At 42.6% G+C, this 17800-nt stretch overlaps 2 protein-coding genes across 3 annotated transcripts in view; one reads left to right on the top strand and one right to left on the bottom strand.

Moving 5' to 3' along the window:
- Positions 1-302: 302 nt before the first annotated feature.
- Positions 303-7930, bottom strand: accs (1-aminocyclopropane-1-carboxylate synthase homolog (Arabidopsis)(non-functional)). The gene is made up of 16 exons (XM_070907805.1): positions 7828-7930; positions 6988-7649; positions 6136-6890; positions 5984-6043; positions 5783-5853; positions 5570-5639; positions 4504-4570; positions 3804-3901; positions 3542-3619; positions 3226-3326; positions 2649-2738; positions 2496-2541; positions 2218-2359; positions 1711-1853; positions 1390-1543; positions 303-1114 (listed from the first exon to the last, which is right to left on the bottom strand). Exons 2-16 carry the CDS (start codon positions 7625-7627, stop codon positions 696-698), a joined length of 2934 nt encoding a protein of 977 aa, XP_070763906.1. The 5' UTR covers positions 7628-7649; positions 7828-7930; the 3' UTR covers positions 303-695.
- Positions 7931-16058: 8128 nt separating this feature from the next.
- furinb (furin (paired basic amino acid cleaving enzyme) b) overlaps positions 16059-17800 on the top strand; it is a 60544-nt gene continuing 58802 nt past the window's right edge. For both annotated transcript variants that reach the window (XM_070907085.1, XM_070907084.1), the window contains exon 1: positions 16059-16235. In XM_070907085.1, coding sequence (XP_070763186.1) covers positions 16059-16235 — 177 coding nt within the window. The remainder of the gene's footprint in view (positions 16236-17800) is intronic.

Raw genomic sequence — 17800 nt, 5'->3', positions numbered from 1 at the left:
CAACCTCAGATGTCGCTCCCCTTCGTCACATAACTACCTCCCCCTTCGCTTTCCTTTGTTGCAATGGAACGGTGCCCACATCCCACCCAAAAGCAAGCTTTCTAAACATGTCACACTGAAATGCCTTCAGAGCGCATTTCGCACAAAATAAGGTAGTAGATATCTTAAAATAAAAACATAGAAACGCAAATAAAGGCATAATTCATTCCTTTATTCACAGATCATTAACTTTACAGACAGTACAATACATTCTGATAAAATAAAGTGCATATGACCAAATAATAAAGATGTACAATTCAGATTACGAGACTTTAATGTTTAAGAATAGAATGTGACTGATTTTGGTTGATTTATATTTGGCATTCGCTAAGAATTTGGGTAAATAAACATAAATCTTTTGGATTTGGATTACAAAAAAAGAAAGGCCGTCTCCCTTAGCAGCTTAAAAATAAGGCCTCAAGATGCAGTTAGAAAAGCACCGTTCTTCCATCCTGGCCTTGCCTGTGTTACTTTTCTTCTTCTCTTTAGCCTGCTTTCAGCTAATGTTTCCTCTTCACTCAGAAATAGGCCTCAGATTTGACCTTGTGTCAGGTGTTTGTGTTGAGCTTTTCACCATAAACACAGGGAGTAAGGAGGATGCTGAAGTACTGCCTCTTGAAATTTGGCAGCTACATTCGTGCCCGTTTATCCTAAGCCTACTTTCTGGCTCTTTGCAACAGGGCCTTGAATACATCAAGAATCTCTGGGTCCTCCCCGGCAGACAGCTCCGGAGTGTTTTTCTCCAGCCAATCAGAGGAGCGGATCTGGTGCCTGAGAGTACCAATCAGAGAGTCCAGACCCTCTGCGGGCTTTGACGTTTGGCAATCCAGCAACACAAACTCCTCAGTGGCCAGCGAGCCTGTGTCAGGAACAGGGCTATCCTTCTCCTTCAGCTGGTCGGATGACTTGCTCTGGGGTGATGATGTTGAATTGACAATCGCAGCATTGTCTGGGTCTGCACTGTCCTCTTTCACTGATTTTTTGCTCTCCTTGCTGGCTTCTTTGATAGAGTGTGAATCAAGGCTGATGCTTTTTTCTTCAATTCCTTTCAAAGCCTCCTTAATTCGCTTCAGGCCTGAAATAACACAAAACAGTAACAGAACAAGTCAGGAACTGTTCTTCGATCAATGACTAGTTTAAGCCACAAAGTAGGAGATGAGCTGGAATAACACAAACCACTGACTGAACAAATGAAATAATAGATATGATCAAATCAATGCCCAGAAAATGGGAAACTTGACAAATTGATGTCAACTTTTCAACACAATCTAAGACAGAGAGTAGCTGAACAAGTGAGTGGGCATAAAAAAATGTAGTGTGTAGTGTGCGTGTGTTACACTACAGACTGACCAAGCTGAAGGTGGTGCTGTTGGTCTGCGAAGACAATGCGAAACCAACCGGGTGTGGAGCAGGAGAAGGCCTGACCACAGCTCAGCACCACCTTGTGTCTGAGGAAACACCTCCACAGAGACAACTCCTCTTCAAACGACGACTCTCTGAGGTACTAACAAAATGGAGAGACAGAGGTGACACATCAAGCCCACTGGAATGCACACACAGTGTTTTCGAGAAATAACCACGTGGAGTTATTTGCATTGCAATTAGCTATGCACAAGTAAGAACTGAAATATCAGCCCCCACCAACTTAGTGTGGCTTCTAAATCTTGGTACCTTTCTGAGGTCAGCCCAGACATACAGTGCAGCAGGCCTGTCCAGGTAGGGGATGCCCAAACTCTGCAGCTCTCCTGTCAGGAAACTGTGAGCCGCTTTCAGCCTGCATCTGTTCTCAGGCAGAAAATCCTCGTTGATCCACTCTACAACATGAGAGCGTGAAGTGACAATAGATAAGTGTAAATTAAATGTTACAAGTCTTCGTGCAGCATGATGTGCAGCCCCATGCTGTGCCCCTGCCATATCAGAGGAAGCCGAAAAAGGGGATGATATCTCTCAGAAGCAGGGAAACCGCTGGGAAGTACATGTTTGAATTGTAGCTTGCATCCAAAATAATTTGCATTTATGAATTGAAACTCAACCCAGCAAACTGCTTGCTTTGTACAAGGAGAGCTGATTGTATTAGTGTGGATTTTGACTGGTCTTTACCAAAAAGGGGGTTGATGTGAGGATTATTCTCCCAATACATTGTGTTTGCAAAAGCACATGTGAGGCTTGGATCCATACCTCTGTCCTGAAGCAGTTGTGCTACCTGGTGCTGGGTGGTTCCAGAGACGCCGTGGAATGAGCCCAGCTGGGCCAAAGCCTCCACAAGGTCTCTGTTCTCGGTGTACAGAGTGCCGATTCTGATTCCTGCCATTGCAAAGTCCTAGAAAACGACAAGAAGTAAATGAAAAGGAACTGTGAAAGCAAACACCCACTGGAAAAAAGAAAATCACTGTACTGGCAGAGATACAAAAAGTCTAACAGTCTCACACCCTCATGGAGCTCAGCACAGCACGTACCTTGCTCATCCCCCACATTACATGCGTCCTCTGTGGGTCGGGCAAACTGAAATAAGAGCACATCATTAGCAGTTAAGAGGCTGTCTTCAGCCACAGTTGTTATGATTAAGGGTCTAATAGAGTAATCACGCAGAGGTTAGGTTCATGCAGTACCTGTCTAAACTGAGGACACTGTGAAAGGTGACAGATTCATCAAAGACCGTCAGCATGTACACTTCATCTACGACGGCATGGAGCTCATTTCTAAAGCAGGAAAATGGGGGAGAGAAAGATAATATAAATTTATACAGTAAAGCATTAATAAACCTTGGTTTTATATTGTTAATGATTGTTTATGACAAAGAAAATGCAACATAAATGCAAAATGGTTTCCTTCAACGTCCTACGTCAGTGTAAAAGCACTGTGGTTTATGGTTACAACCGCTCAGTGCCTGAAGGGTCTGCGGAGGGAATTACTCTGGCAAGATCATTTCGAAAACAATAGATGGTGCAGGAGACTCCTTGGCACATGGCTGCACTTGACAATATGCTGATGGTTAAGAGAGGTGATAAAACTCCATCAAGAGCGCTTGATATTCCACACACGGGACAGAGCTCTCGGCCGTAAAATAAAAGAGTTCACACTAGGAACTGTATGCAGTGCCTTGGCAGTGTGCTTAAAGGAGCCACAGGACTGCCGGGAGACGACAGTGTTAGGCCACAGCGTGAGATAATAGTGGGACAAACATACCTTTTGGCAAACTCCAAGAAGGCAATCATCTCCTTCGGGGTGTAGATCTCAGCCAAAGGGTTGTGGGGGTTCATCAGTATAACAGCTCGGATGATCAACCCCTAAAAGAAACGTCCGGTTTCTAAATGACTATAAACAGATGTACTGTATCTTCATAGTGTTTAAAGATAAAGCTGCAAAACAATCACTGAGAAAAACTGCATCTGAGGCATTCATCTAAACCAAGGACTTTCTGGGAATTTCTGGAGTGGTTCGGTCTTTCTTTTAAATATTCACTCAGGGCAAGTGCTTAAGAAAAAAAACATTAATGCATTACCTCTTGTTTAGCCCTTTTCAGACCTTCTTCTAGTTCGCCTACAGTGAGGTGGAAGGGTCGACTGTCTTTGCCATCGGCCTTTATAAATAAAGAATAACAAGGGGAAAAGGGAAAATACATCAACATCCAAATTGGACAGCTGACTGTGTGACATCACATGATGCACGTCAATGCAATGTCCATAATAACGTGAATTATATTGAATGTATACAATCAGTACACATCGTAAGCATTGCATGTAAATCAGGCTCTGTATTCCTACCTCACAGTCAAGAGGAACATGAAAGAGTTTTACGTCACTATACAAATGTAGATCCTCTGTGATAACACCGTAGAAAGGAGCAGGGATGAGAATGGCATCTACAACATGAAAAACAAAATGACCACATGACATCTAAATCCACACATATTTGCAAATTATCACTGTGAATGACTCTTTGTGTATAAACGGATTAAAACCATACAAGTTTAATAGATATATTAATGACCAATCTTTAATGACACACATAAAATACTATTTAGGTCGTTAGCAGCCATTTTTAATGCTAATTTGGTCACAAATTTGTCCATGAATAAAATTTGCTAATCTAATGCAATCAGGCATATTTGCACAAATGAATGGCGAACCATCAAAGTGATCCAAGTCGAGAGTAAATAGAGAGACATGGGCTGCTTTTCAAGCTCATGATTTTCATTTTAAATACACTACGTTGCTTAAAATGAGGATGTGCTTCCAGTGGAGCTAAAGAATAAGCAATTTATGAAGCTGCCTAAATGATGTTGAAAAAGTATTATGTTTAAATTGTTAAGCTACAACCTCCAAATTCTCTGTTATTCTTTATATGATGAATATATGATTTAATACAAAACAGGCAAAAAAAGACACTTGGCCACATTCCCCACATATTTGCATTCATACAGTATATATATATGGATGTATTGTGTGTGCATTCTGAACTTACCTTTAGGGTCACAAATTACTGCAGCAATACATGAGAAGAGGGAACCACAGCCATTCATCACCACAACCTGAACAAACACACACATCCGATGTGTTATGAAAGACCCAATTAAGGCACAGAAGGAGGCCTGATAAATACGCTACAAAATGCATCCACCTACTAAAACAGCCATTCATTACATCTGCAAATTAAGTTGGTTGCCCTACAAAAGCTACATTAGTTCAATTGTAGCATTTGGCATGTTTATAATCATTACGAGTTAATCAAATAAATTAATTGAATCCGCTGCCTTCACTTTTGAAAATGAATGGCTAGAATCCAGAGTGTCTTCTGCAGCAGCAGTATGACACATTTTTAAAAAAGGTCAGTAATTACATAATTTGCTGGACATCTGTATCAGTCATGGGAAGGGAGCCTTCTTTATACAATTCACAGCAATTGAGATAGACTAGTTACACAAAAAATGATGTATTGTGGTGGAAAATGTATTTAAATCGTTAGAAGACCACAATGTAACAATAAAGTCCTACAGTCCATTTTAACCTGCGTAAAAGCAAAGAATTATTAGAAGTAACATGTAATTTAGAGCCAAGAGTGCAACTAGTCATTCTGAAGAATGGTTCCTTTCCTTAAGAATTCTACATTATGAATGACTTGTAGTGCTGTCGGTGGTTCATATTGTGTGTGTAAAATCTTAATAGCCAAAGTGCCCACCATCCATAATAATTATAATAATATAAATGTTGTAAAAAGTGCAATATTTCCCTCTGATATACTGTGGAGAAAAGGTCAATACTGTAATCTTACAAAATGTAAATACGATGAAGTGCAAGAACCTGAGAACTGTGCTTACTGTGCATACAGTGTATGAGTGATATTTTCAGCTATTTATAGGCTTTCCACAAACTCTCCTAGGTTTTAATATATTACAAGGTAGAATGTATTGAATGTATTGTCATTCTCTCCATATTCAGTATTATATTATATAGTGTCGCAGTTGTCTTACACATACTGTTCATATTACTTGTGTTATATTCCAGCATTAAAAGCAATAATCTTCACTCACATTGTCAGCTTTCAGTGGGTTTGGAGAACAGCAGTAGTGAGTCAGGAACTTTGCAACCTCCTCTCTCAGGCTGAAAGAGAGCAACGTGGGAAGGTTGTAAGACGGTTAATGTTTACTTTGAACGGTCTTGTTAAAATGTAACTTCACAAGGAGCCACATGAAAAATGTGCTTCTCAATTAAAATAGAAATAAAGGTCCACTTTAATATCGTACAATGTGTGTCCCCTCCAGTCCGAATACTGCAGCAAGGATGGGTCAATATGTAGCATGTCAGGCTTGGTCAGCTGTGGCAGAAAGGAAAATGACATTAATTTGTGAATGCAGGCAGAATATAGAATAATGTTAAGTGGCAAACACATTATGGTGCATTACACTCTACAGCATTACATCAATATTACTGGGATGTGATCTTACCCGTTTATGAAGAAGATCATAGCACAGTTTGTTCTCACTGGTACCCATGTTGAGTATACCCTGAGAGTGAGAAAAGGAGGAGGACCTTATGAATAATCGTTTTTCATCAGAGCTGTCTGATAACAGGTGTTTACTACATGACACAGACTCACATCAGGGTTATCTGTGTCGTGGTGTCTGTCCAGTCCATACTGGGCATAGCCCTCCTGGAGAATGCCTTGATGCTGCCGGATGCTGTTACCGCGGTTGGACAGGTACACACTACGGCCGGGAGTTTCTGCAACTCTCAGTGTTGCTAAAACATTCTGAGACATTTTGCAGGCCGTGACAGATGTAGGCGGTGTTGACTTTATTATCTCCTGAGTGGAAACGCCCTGTGCTGTGGGAGCCTCTGAAGGTGGCTGAGACAGAGATGACGAGACAGAGGTGGCGGCTGTGGTCATCTGAGAAGCTGACGGATGGGCTAGGGGTGAGAAGGAGGGGTCAGTCGGTGCTGTCGCGGCAGTCGCAGCACCCTGTCTGACAGCAACCAATGCCCCCGTGAGCATGCTGAACAGGCGGAGCTCATGTTGGCGCTCCTGTTCCGCCCTCCTCTCCTCCCGCTCTTCCCTGCGCTCCTCGGCCTGCAGCTCTCTCTCTAGCCGTGCCTCCTCCAGGGAGAGGAGGCGCTCCTCTGCTGACTGCTGCCAGCTCAAGAAGCTGGCCAGGGCTTTATCCAGGCGCCCTTGACTGCCACATCTAGCACCCCCATGGCCCCATGATGCTTTGCCACCTCTGCGACGCTTCCTCTGTCTCACAGAGGTTGGGGGATGAGAACCCTCCTTACTGGGCCGCTCACATGTGTCCCGAGGCAGAGGGCCACCAGCAGCCTGGGTGGCAGCTGTGGCAATGTTCAGGTCACTAAAACCTGGGGATATGAGAAATATAAATCACTTTTTTTAATCACTTTCTAACCTTATGTTAATTATACTAATAGTAATAATAATAGTATTTGGATAGACAACCTGAAGGCGAGATTCTTGCATTTGCTGAGCACTCTCCTCGACCCAGAGTGTCCTCCGGTCCCAGTAGGGACTGCCCATCAGTTTCCTGGTCATCTCCAGATCCATAGTACATCTCGGGGGGTGCAACACCTGAGTTCAGCATGCTCTCCTCAACATCTTCACATTTAATATCCAGTGGATCTCCAGTTTTTGGAGGCTGACCAAACAGAAACCCACCTGAGGAAGTAGGTCCAAAGGAGCCTGCTGGAAGTCCCTGCACGTATGGGTCAGGCCCACCCTGGCTCTGAAACACCTGTTGAGCTATCACAGCTCCGCCCAAGGAGGAGTAGGTAATAGCCGGTCGGTTAGCCAGCACCCTGTCCATCACATCATAGAATTTCCAGGACCTCATCTTGTGGTTGTCCTTGATACGGCGGTACTCCAGCTTCATCTTTTTGATCTTCTCCCTGCATTGGTCGCCGGTGCGGTAGATGCCCTTTTCACGCAAGACGTGGGCTATGCGGTCAAATACACGCTGGTTGCGCAATGAGCTCTCCAGTTCAATCTGGACCGACTCATCGGACCACAGCTGGAGCAGCTCCACTATCTCCGGGTCGGTCCAGTTGCTGCCTCGCTCGTGCCTCCTGCCGCGAAAGTCCATCCTTTAAGTTACAGGACGTATCCTGCAACACAGGATGAGGGGACGATATGAAGGACACATTTGCAGCCTATTACCTGTCATGCCGACTTCAGGAACACAAAGAAACGATGGGGCTGAAAGTGGTCACGTGTATACTTAAAGTCCATACTTTGTGTAAACAGTAAATATATGCACGTTATTTCACCCACTTGTGTTCTCACCGTAAACCAAGTGCAGCTGTTCGGACACAGGTTGTAGTGGAGCTGTCACTCAGATGTGTCATCCACGTAGGTCGACACATGTCACGGCTGGTTAACCCGGTTTGGACTGGTTTGGAACGGCAAAGCTTTGTCCAGCCGGCGCTAAGATATTTAATTCATGCTTAACCGCAAATTTGTGATAACTTGGTGAAATGGGGAATAGACGCGTACAAACATATCTACATCCGGGTTGACGGCACATGCGTGCTGCCCTTATTCCGGGATAACTTTGGTCCGTGTTAACGGGGGAGCTGCTGAAAGCGGGCTGGATTTCACGTAGCCATACTAGGCTGTAGCCGTGTAGACACAACCATGCCAGTCAGTCAGGGCTTTGTGTTATGGCTCCCTCTACCGTACGATGTGTGGTTTTATCCATGCGTGTAAGTTCAATAGATATCCAAAAGATGGCGGTCTCACACAGCGGTACGAATCAGCTTGCTGGAAAACAAGGATGCGTGTTTTGTTTACAGGCGTGGTCCGGAATTCCTTTGTAACGGTCAGAGGTCCAAAACAACGCAAACGACCATTATTGTAATGTACCACTACAAAACCATTAATCGAGAGATAAATTCAGAGTCAGAATCAGCTTTATTGGCCATATGGGTACATACATTTGTTGCTTTTTCGTTGCTCTCATTGTGGGGTCAGGGTTAGGGTTACACAGAAATAAACATACATATATCTAAAACCAAGGACAACATGCTCGACAAGGTAAACATAAACATTAAACTACTACAGATACAAATATATATATAACAACAATAACATTTGTAAACAGTAAGACAATAGTGCAATGGTGCAGAGTGTAAAGGGTGCTGCAATAAATATGATTAATGTAACAGGTTGTTTTATATACAAAATTTACATGTTAAGAATGGTGTACTTAAACAATGAGAATGTATAATTTACAGTTACAGTGGATGTTTGTGTCACAGGGTTATATATTATTACGGGGATTGTTCCTGACGCTATGTGGCGGTTGTTAACTGCTCATCAGAGTGATGGGCTGTGGGTATCGTGAATTTATAATTTATATGATGCTAAAAATTTAATTTATTTCTCCTGCTAAAGAATGTGAACCGTTAATGTCGAATAAGGTAAATAAATTAGGTAAATTTATTCCTGCTTCTGGCTATATAAAAACGGTGACCCGCCCATTTCAACGACCACGGTGTTACGAATCAAGCACACGCTGTAGTCCAGTCTGCTCTGAACGTGACGTATTTCCTGGAGAAAGGGGTTTGTGGCAGTTTGTTGTCATCTTCATCCAGTAGTGAACCGTTACATTGTATTGGCACGTAGCCCCTTATTCTCCCCATTTTTATATCCGTGCGTTTACTTTGCGTGTGTGAATTACTGCCAACACACTCTAGCCAGCAATCAAGCCACGTGCAATAACTGAAACCGTGAGAAGAAACCGTTAAAGAAATATCTGGGTGCGACGGTTGAAGTTAACTGGCATTTATTTAGCCTGACCATGGTGGTGGTGGTAAGTTGGTGGCGGTTGACAAGCGAGACGGGATAGTTGCATTCAGCGCTCCTGGAGGAGGATGGGTGTGTGCGGATAGCATTATTATTCATCTCTTGGACCAAGTAGAGGACGTACGGCGTCAGGTTAGATGTAAAGTTGAAAGTCAAGGCGAAGGAGGAGAAAGGGGAGTCTCCGCCCGGGAGGGACAAGAAGAGGATGAGGAGGCATGACGTCTTGGTTCCTGTTGGCATCTTAGTTTTCAGAAAAGCCACGAGTTAGATGTGTTCAAAGCAGGGAGGGGAACTGTGGCAGAGTGGGTGGGAACAACAGGAGTATTTGCGGAAAGCATGACGACTATTTTAGCTTAAAGTCTCTGCCAGCGCTGCCGATAGCTCTCCCCAGTCTTCCCAGTGAGGTGAATCCTTCTCCAGTCTGGACAACAGGCTTTCTTAATCCAGTATAGGTGGACATTTTTCTGCTGCTGAAGGAGACATGACTTAGTCCGCTAATTGTCCAGCTTCGGGTCCGCAGCGCTTCCTCTCTGAAGTTTACTGCTGGTAAGATAACAGCATGTTTGTTGTAACTGTTGTGTTTACAGTGTTGTTTTCTGCAGCATGTCTCAGTCGACTCAGTTAAGTCAGATTTATGCTCTGCTTTCCTCCCTCCCCTCTGTCTCTCTTGCGTTTTTCTTTTCTCTTACTTATTCACCCTGAAGCCTTAATAGGCTAAACCCCCTCATCAAGTACTTTTATCTGCGTATGGTGGGAATTGCTGTAATAAATTTCAGTTAGTTCAGCTTCTTAGGCAAGGCAGAAATTGTTTAGACCGAGCTAGCACACACTATTCCTCTTCACACTGGCAGCAGATATATGTGCCTATTTTAAGAGAGGCAAAGTGGTCTCAGTATGAACCAACAAGCTGAAAAACTAAACTTTAAGTGATCCAACTCATCCTGTGTTGTCCTCTGGTTACCATTGTTATTTTATACTTGTAGTGCAACTCCCACTGGGATCTCAACAAGGGAGGAAGTCAAGGTCACCAGCTATTGAGGCAAACAGCAAGGCTCCAAGCTTCCTCCTCAATCGGCTTACACTACCTCTCCACATCAAAGATTACCCTACAAAACTAATCTTTTGTGCCTGTCTTTGTTAGGCCTAAATCTTGCCAAGGCCAGTTAAGAGATGAAAGTGATTAAAAGGGTTGGTCCTGCGTTTTGTTTATGTTGCCAGAGGAAGTCGGACTGAGTGGTTCCCATACACACTTTTCCCTAGACACCACCTTTCCAGCTCTGTTGCTTCGTCACCAGTGCTGGGTTTAACAATACTGGCAGTTCTTTAGTTGACAGTTCACACATTTTTATAAGAAACATAAAGCAGGAATGCAGTGGAGGAGAAAAAAGTAGGAAGACAAACTTATCAACAATATAAGTCATCTGTAAACTAGGGCAGATAGTGTTGCGGATGAGAGGAAGTTTGACACGGGGAACAATGCCAAGATTCAGATGGCTGTTAAAAATTGGGTTGGATCTCTCTGTGGGACATTACTCACAGAATTGATTCTTTCTCGTGGACACATCACTGCTGCCCTAGACAACATTTTATCAGGCTTTCCCATCTCCGTAGCTCGTAGACAGTGGGAGCTAAGATGGATCAGGCTTTAGTGGTGCTCAGTCACGGCGTTCTCGCTCACTTCACAGTGTGTTTCAGATGATCGCTGCACAGCTCACTTCCAGCTGTGTACTGCTGACCTGACAGAGCACAATATTCCTGTGTAATGCCTCTGTTTTTTTCCCCGATCGAACTCTAACTTAGAGCAATTTTCCCTCTCAGGAGAGGATGCTTTGCTGTCAGTGGTACTTCACAAATGCTGCAGTTCTCTCCTGTGCCTTGGTTTTCTATGCGAGGGCAGCCCAGAGCACATGGTGGGTGTCGATTTGGCTGCTGGGCAGCCTGAAATAGAGCTGGAGTGCTTCATATGGTCTGTCACAGTTTCGTGTGCTTGTCAGTACTAATGGAAATCGCCTGTCCATCCCCATCAAGACTAAATCTGTTATTCTGTCACATTATGTTTTTTGCATCTCAACCGAGTGATGCTTAAGTTAACTAAATGCATGTGCTGTTTGCACTATTCGACACATTCATGTAACTGTAGGCTTCTGCTGCTGTTCACTGGTGCCACTGGGGATCAAGTGTTTTCCAGTTCATACACAGGCAACTTCCTGGGCCCAGTTCTCTCAACTTCAACTCTTTACTAACCCTACTTTACAATAGACAGATCTAGAGCTGGGCTATACTTATAAAATCAAATATTCAAATATCAAATATTAGAACGTTTTTGACTCAGTACCATAATATTCATTATGTGGTGACAATGAATTTTAAACAATGAATGGTGTACTGGCCAGATATTTCACAGTTGTACAATCAGCTTCATTATCTAAGATGGCACTAACAGTAAATATAAGATAAGGTTGTGAAAAGTAAGCAGAATTTGAAATTGAATTATTAAACTATTATTAAATAACTATAAATGAAAACACATATATATCATATAATTTAATAAATATAATTAAATTATAATAAAAAGTCATTATAGAAGTAAGAGTCACTTATACTTGCAGTTAATTGCATTTAAAAATGTATGTGCTACAATTTACTTTTGCACACCTTTCAAAATATGCCAGAACCACTAGTGACGTTAATATACCTGTGATGAGCCAGTATTGGCCAATAACATACCTCCCTCTGATGTGTCTGTGGGGCTGTAGTTGTAGCTCACAATACAGTTTAGACCATGGTATCTTAAAGCTATACCACAGTCTGTAAGATCAGCAAAAGACAGCATATTGATAATTATTTCTGCAACATACATACATGTTGCAGATGTTGATACATTATTAATATTGCTGTATTGATATTTCTTTAAATCAAAAATTCAAAAAATTCCCCCAGATCTTGCTAGATTGTCTTGGCGCAATTAGTTTTCAGCAGTGTGGCTCAACAGATCTTAAAAGCTAATGTTCTTCAAAGCTGCGAGTCTGTAGAATATCCAGCAGTGCAGAGGCTGGTGCCCAAGTTCTTAATGGTGATATCAAGACAATAATGAATGCACAGTGTTGAAGCATTGCTAAACACCCCCCCCCCCCCCCCCCCCCCCCTCTTCTCAGTAGAGTTGAATAGTGAGGGGGCATCACGGGACAGGAATCACTGTGGTTAGTTTGTCTTGTTCTGTTGGCCACTGAGCAGCTCCACTGGAGCGGTTGGGGTTTAAGTTCCCTCCTCAAGGGCACCTTAGCTGTCGCTGCTGAGGCAGAGGACTGCTCATTATGAATTTTCTAGACAGAACATCTAAGCAAAGTGTTTTGATAGGGACAACCTGTTGTTGTTGCTGCTGCTGTTGAGAAAATGAGAACGTGTTTTTAAAAAAACACCCCAAAAAACAGGAATCTTTGATCAAAATTTCTCACCATCCTTATTGCCATGAGATACTGAACTACATTTGGAGGTCTGTCAATAGCTTGAAACAGAAGGTGCTGAATTAATAATTCAAAGCTGTCATGTTATTCTTGCATAGCACAGGTCACTTGTCCACCCCTGCATTTCCACTCGCTCACTCAAGTGTGGTACTAATCTTGAAAGAGGTTATGCAACTGATTCTGAACTGATTTCTATTTTCATTGTGGTTAAATTCTAGAGTCTTAAGTTCTCCCATGGTTTGAAGGTTGAAGTTTAGGCCTTTGATGTATATTGTAAGAGTAAGCAGCCTCTTGTTAACTCCTCTCCAGGCTGTGTTTTGAGAGAAGGTGTTTTGGGCGTAGTGTTATTATGTTCTCGTTATTTTCCGCAATGCTGTATGGGGGAGGGACACCCCCCCACCACCACTCTTCTTCTCTCTCCATCTATTCCTCCCTCTCTCAGCCCTCTCAGTGACAGCAGACCCCCTGCTTCTGTTTTTGTGACTCTGGCATAGCATCTAATGAGCTCAGAAGAATTGCTCCACAGGAAGAGTGACAGCCCCTGGTCATGTTTCCACCACCTCTCCTGCTGCACTCAAATCACACCCACTCCTAAATGTATCTGTGAAGCCACATATGTATTCAGTGAGGTTCTCCTCTTTGAATAGTTTGAAAATGCGTGACTCCCCAGAAGTAGGGGATAATTGTTTTGGTGAATGAAGGGGCGAGGTCACCCTCTGTGTGGGTAAAAAGTTCTGAAACGTTTCCCTGTTTTGGACACTGGATTTTAGGGAGAACTTAAGGCCAAAACAACAGCTTACCTGTAAACCAATTAGCTTGTTACTTTATAAATTGCCCACTGCCAGTAGGCATTCTTTCAATTAGAGTTAGTAGGTTTTATTTTCCTCAAGTCCTCGAGCAATGGCCAGTTATTTGACAGGACCCATATTCACTGTGGAAAATCAATATTAATGCATTCACTGAAAGGCAATTTTGTTTCTGTGAGAAGTTTAACATGCTTAAACAGTTGTGACAAACCTAAAGGTTAAGATGTTTTTAGTCCTATTGTATGTCTGTGGGCTAAGATCATCGTAAGATATACTCTACTCGGATAGTACCATCTCATCATAACCGGCGCTTAATTGGAATGCACTGTGAAAATACGTTATCTTTTCTTTCACCTTTTAGTGTCTGTAGAGAGTCTAAACACACTCAGCCACAGTCAGTGGAATAGTCGGCTCTACTGCAGGTTTGCCTTACCTTGCAGAAGACATAGGCTCCCATTGTTTTTAAAAAATCCATTAACAAGACCGAAAGTCCAAATCCCCACAGCAGCCCCTAAAGCCTGCAATTTTCATTACCACCGCTCAACAATTTGAAACTGTTTGACAGAATGTACACCACACACTGATGATTTTGCTATTCTCAGAGCCTTAAGGGAGTGGGGATAAAAATGTTAATTTGTCCTGAGGGTGGCCACAGAGGAAAGACCACATGATCATTAGAAGCAAAAGGGTCTATCTCCTCGGGAGCTCAAAACTGCTGAGCAAAGATCACAACAATCTGTCTACTTGATCACAAGATATCTTGTAAGCACAACTGACAGTATGATGTGAGGTCGGAGCAAGTGGAAGTCTCATTGAGTGCTCAAAATAAGTGATCTTTTAGGGAGCATGCTCAGTCATATTCTTACTGACTTATTCAGGCCTAATTTGGCCTGGTGGTGGTGGAAAGGGCAGGTGGTCACCAAAACATTAGGATTCATCCTTTGAGGACTGTGAATATCCCCAGTATTGCTTGTGCAAAAGCACACATTTTGCCCTGATGGTGGCGCTAGATGATATGGTGCGTGGATGTGTTAGACAGCTCCATTCATCAGAGTTTGGGTCTTTGCTAAGGGACATTGAAGCTGTTCTAGCAGCTTGTGGTGGCCGCAGGCACTTTAAGACATTTTCTTTTTCTGAAGCTAGTAGTTGTCAAGATTGCTCTAGACTAAAATATTGGACAAACAGATTGAATGACGGACTGATTTATTGCCAGGTAAAAAAAAGAATACTGACTAGAACATCCTGCCATAGCGATGAGTAGAGCCAGTCCATGTGCTTAGCTGTTTTCCCCCCATCCTACTTCCCTTTCTGTACCTACTAAGAAGTTTTATATAGGAAATTATTTGAATTTGTAAACCTCCCAGAAAAAAGCAAAAGAAAATCATAAGTGAACACGACAGACTTAAATGTGTTCAATTCAAAAAGGCTTAGTTTGGTAACTGAAATTTGCTCCCATTTTCACATCAGTTCGTGGTGTAGCAGGGATTGACTCACTGAATGGCACTTTGATGCCACGTTGGTGGGATCAGCAATTGGACTCAGCAGGCATTTAGACCTGCATCACCTCCCTCCTCTTCATCTTTCTTAGGATGAGCTGATATACTTAGCGGATTCCCACACCTTATCGTCTTTCTTCTCACTCAGTCGGTTAACTTACCACAAGGCTTTCCTTTTTATGTGCAACTTATGGGCTCTTTTCCTACGACTCAAAGAGCTACAAATCAAAAGCCAGCAGAATCTGAAAGTCTGAAAATCTTTTTCATTCTGCTAAAATAATGGTCCCTTTTTATCACGCTTGTTATTTTACTATTCAATTAGAATATGTTGTACAGTACCTCTTCATACCTAATAAGTGGCTGGTTGAATTTAAATTTTGGAATATCCTAAAATTAAGAGCAGTGTCTGGATGAGCATTTAAATGTCCTCTCCCTCAGATTCCTTGCCACAACTAGCAGTGTACTGGTTTGCTCCAAGCTCGTCCTGTATTGCAGCAACATGCCTATTGTATCTCATTATCATACATTACCATTTCAGGTCTGAAAAAGATGAGGGAGGATTGAAAAACAATTCTGTTTTTGGCAGAGCCCTTGTCTGTTTTGACTTAATATTTATGCTTTGCACATTTATGAAGACATTTTTTTTGTTCCTCTGGGTTCGACAGTTGACAGTGAGCTAAGTATGATGCATGATAAGGTCTGTGGGTGTGCAGTTTATTTTTGCTGCAGTTTTGTGTTTGCTTCCTGAATGGTATCTGCAGTAGGTAATTCAGGCCCAAGAGTGACCCAGTTAAGAAGGCCATGTTTGTGTTTATAACTGGCTCTGTCCTCTCATCTCTAGGCCACTGTTCTACTTTGCTGCTATAAGGTAGAGCAGCCCCACTCTGCCTGGGAAGCAGTGACAGCCAGACGGATAGACTGCCCTGCGAAGTGTTCTCCTTTTCATGGATGCCAGGGTGGCCCTGCTGCACGTATGGACAGTCCTTGTCCTCCTGACGGCAGAACTGAAGTGGATTGATGCTGCAGAGGTCTACACCAACGCCTGGGCTGTCCAGATCAATGGGGGGCCAGAGGAGGCTGACCGCATCGCCAGGGAACATGGTTTCATCAACCACGGCAATGTAAGTTCTACATGTGTTTGTGTGTGAATGCATGAGTTTGTACACACTGAAGAGATGTCTCTCATACTTAATAACTACCTATATCACTCCATATGAGACTGTATTCATACACGGCTATGGCTTGTAGGGTTAACATCAATGTTACCAAACTGTTGTACATCAAAGCCAAGCATCAGAGAGCCTGACATGACACCTTTAGGCAATGCGCAGCAGATTGCAAAAGCGTGGCCTCTTTGACTTGTTGTAGCTTAAGTGGGGCATGCATGACTTCCTAACACCCTGGCAGACAGTTGTGTTTACAGAGTAGTGTTAGGAATAGACGGGAATAATAAGGCTGTTATTTCAGGGTCTCAAGGAAGGTTGTTATATTTAATTATGATGTAGGTAGTTTAATTTTATTGCTACCACTTTAGCTTCTGTTTTTTTGGATTGCCAAGTCATTTTAATTAACAGTTTGCGGATAGGGGAAAGAAAAACAATTGTCAGAAGAGGTAAGAATAGGGGGGGGGGAGAGAGGGAGAAGTAGTGGTGACTTATTGTTCTTTCAGTGGTGTGTTAGGTCCCTTGAATATCAAAATGCTTCCAAGGCTAAGCTTTTCCATATTTGTGCTCAGCAGTTGACAGTGAGTCGCTATTTGGTCCCCTCTTCCCCTGTTGCTCCACTTGAGACTTAACTTCATTTGCATGCGTCTTTGTGGAGCTGCCTGAGTGCTACACACGCCAGTGAACAGCCTTCTGGATTACTTCTTAGGAAGATGCGTAGGAGGTTCTGCATATTCCCACCCCACTTCTCCCCATCTCAAATAAAGAGGATTTTCTGAAAGAGAGGTTTGTAAAATTAATTCGAGCTTATCTTATCGCTTATCGCTTTGTTTATTTTGTCAAAGATAGAGCTTTGTCTGGAGTGTAAAGCCAAATGATTTTAGTCTCCCTGTTATCATAGTGAACAGTTGTCACATGGGTCTACGGCAATCTGGACGAGATTAGATGTGTGTCATTATGAAATGCTCGTCATCGTCCACCCCATTATATTGAATTGTGTCCTTGTGACTTAACATTGAGTTTGTCTAAGGGACTCGCATTCTGCTTGAATCTGGAGTTCATTTAGTATTGATCTGGATAGATGCAGTTGTTCCAAAAGTGTAAAACCATTGTACTGCAGAGAGAAAGAAAGCGTACATTAGGTGTAATGGCCCCTAACAGACTTTTACCCTTAATTGCCTCTGTGAATTCTAGATAGTGAATCAATCTTTAATCTTAGTGAATTGGGTAAAATAAAATGTTCAGTATTCTGCTCACAGAACACATATATATTCTAGACAATCACCTAGGGACACATGTAGCAAAAAAAAAAGTCTCTCTTGCTCTGAACGAGGCAATTCTTCTTTCTTTCATATTTAGCCTTATGGGATCACTTTCCCTAAAAAACGTTTATGGCTTTTTTTCCCTCATTTCCCCCAACCACAAAGACATTTCCAGCCTTTATTCTGTCCATTAAACCACTGGATTAATGGGGAGACGTATAGCTTTATTTTTTACTTCTGTTGATCAGTGATTGCGTCAAA

The sequence above is a fragment of the Enoplosus armatus genome, chromosome 6 (genome assembly GCF_043641665.1).
Source record: "Enoplosus armatus isolate fEnoArm2 chromosome 6, fEnoArm2.hap1, whole genome shotgun sequence".
Classification (NCBI taxonomy): Eukaryota; Metazoa; Chordata; class Actinopteri; order Centrarchiformes; family Enoplosidae; genus Enoplosus; species Enoplosus armatus.
This window is presented reverse-complemented; position numbering and strand designations above follow the sequence as displayed.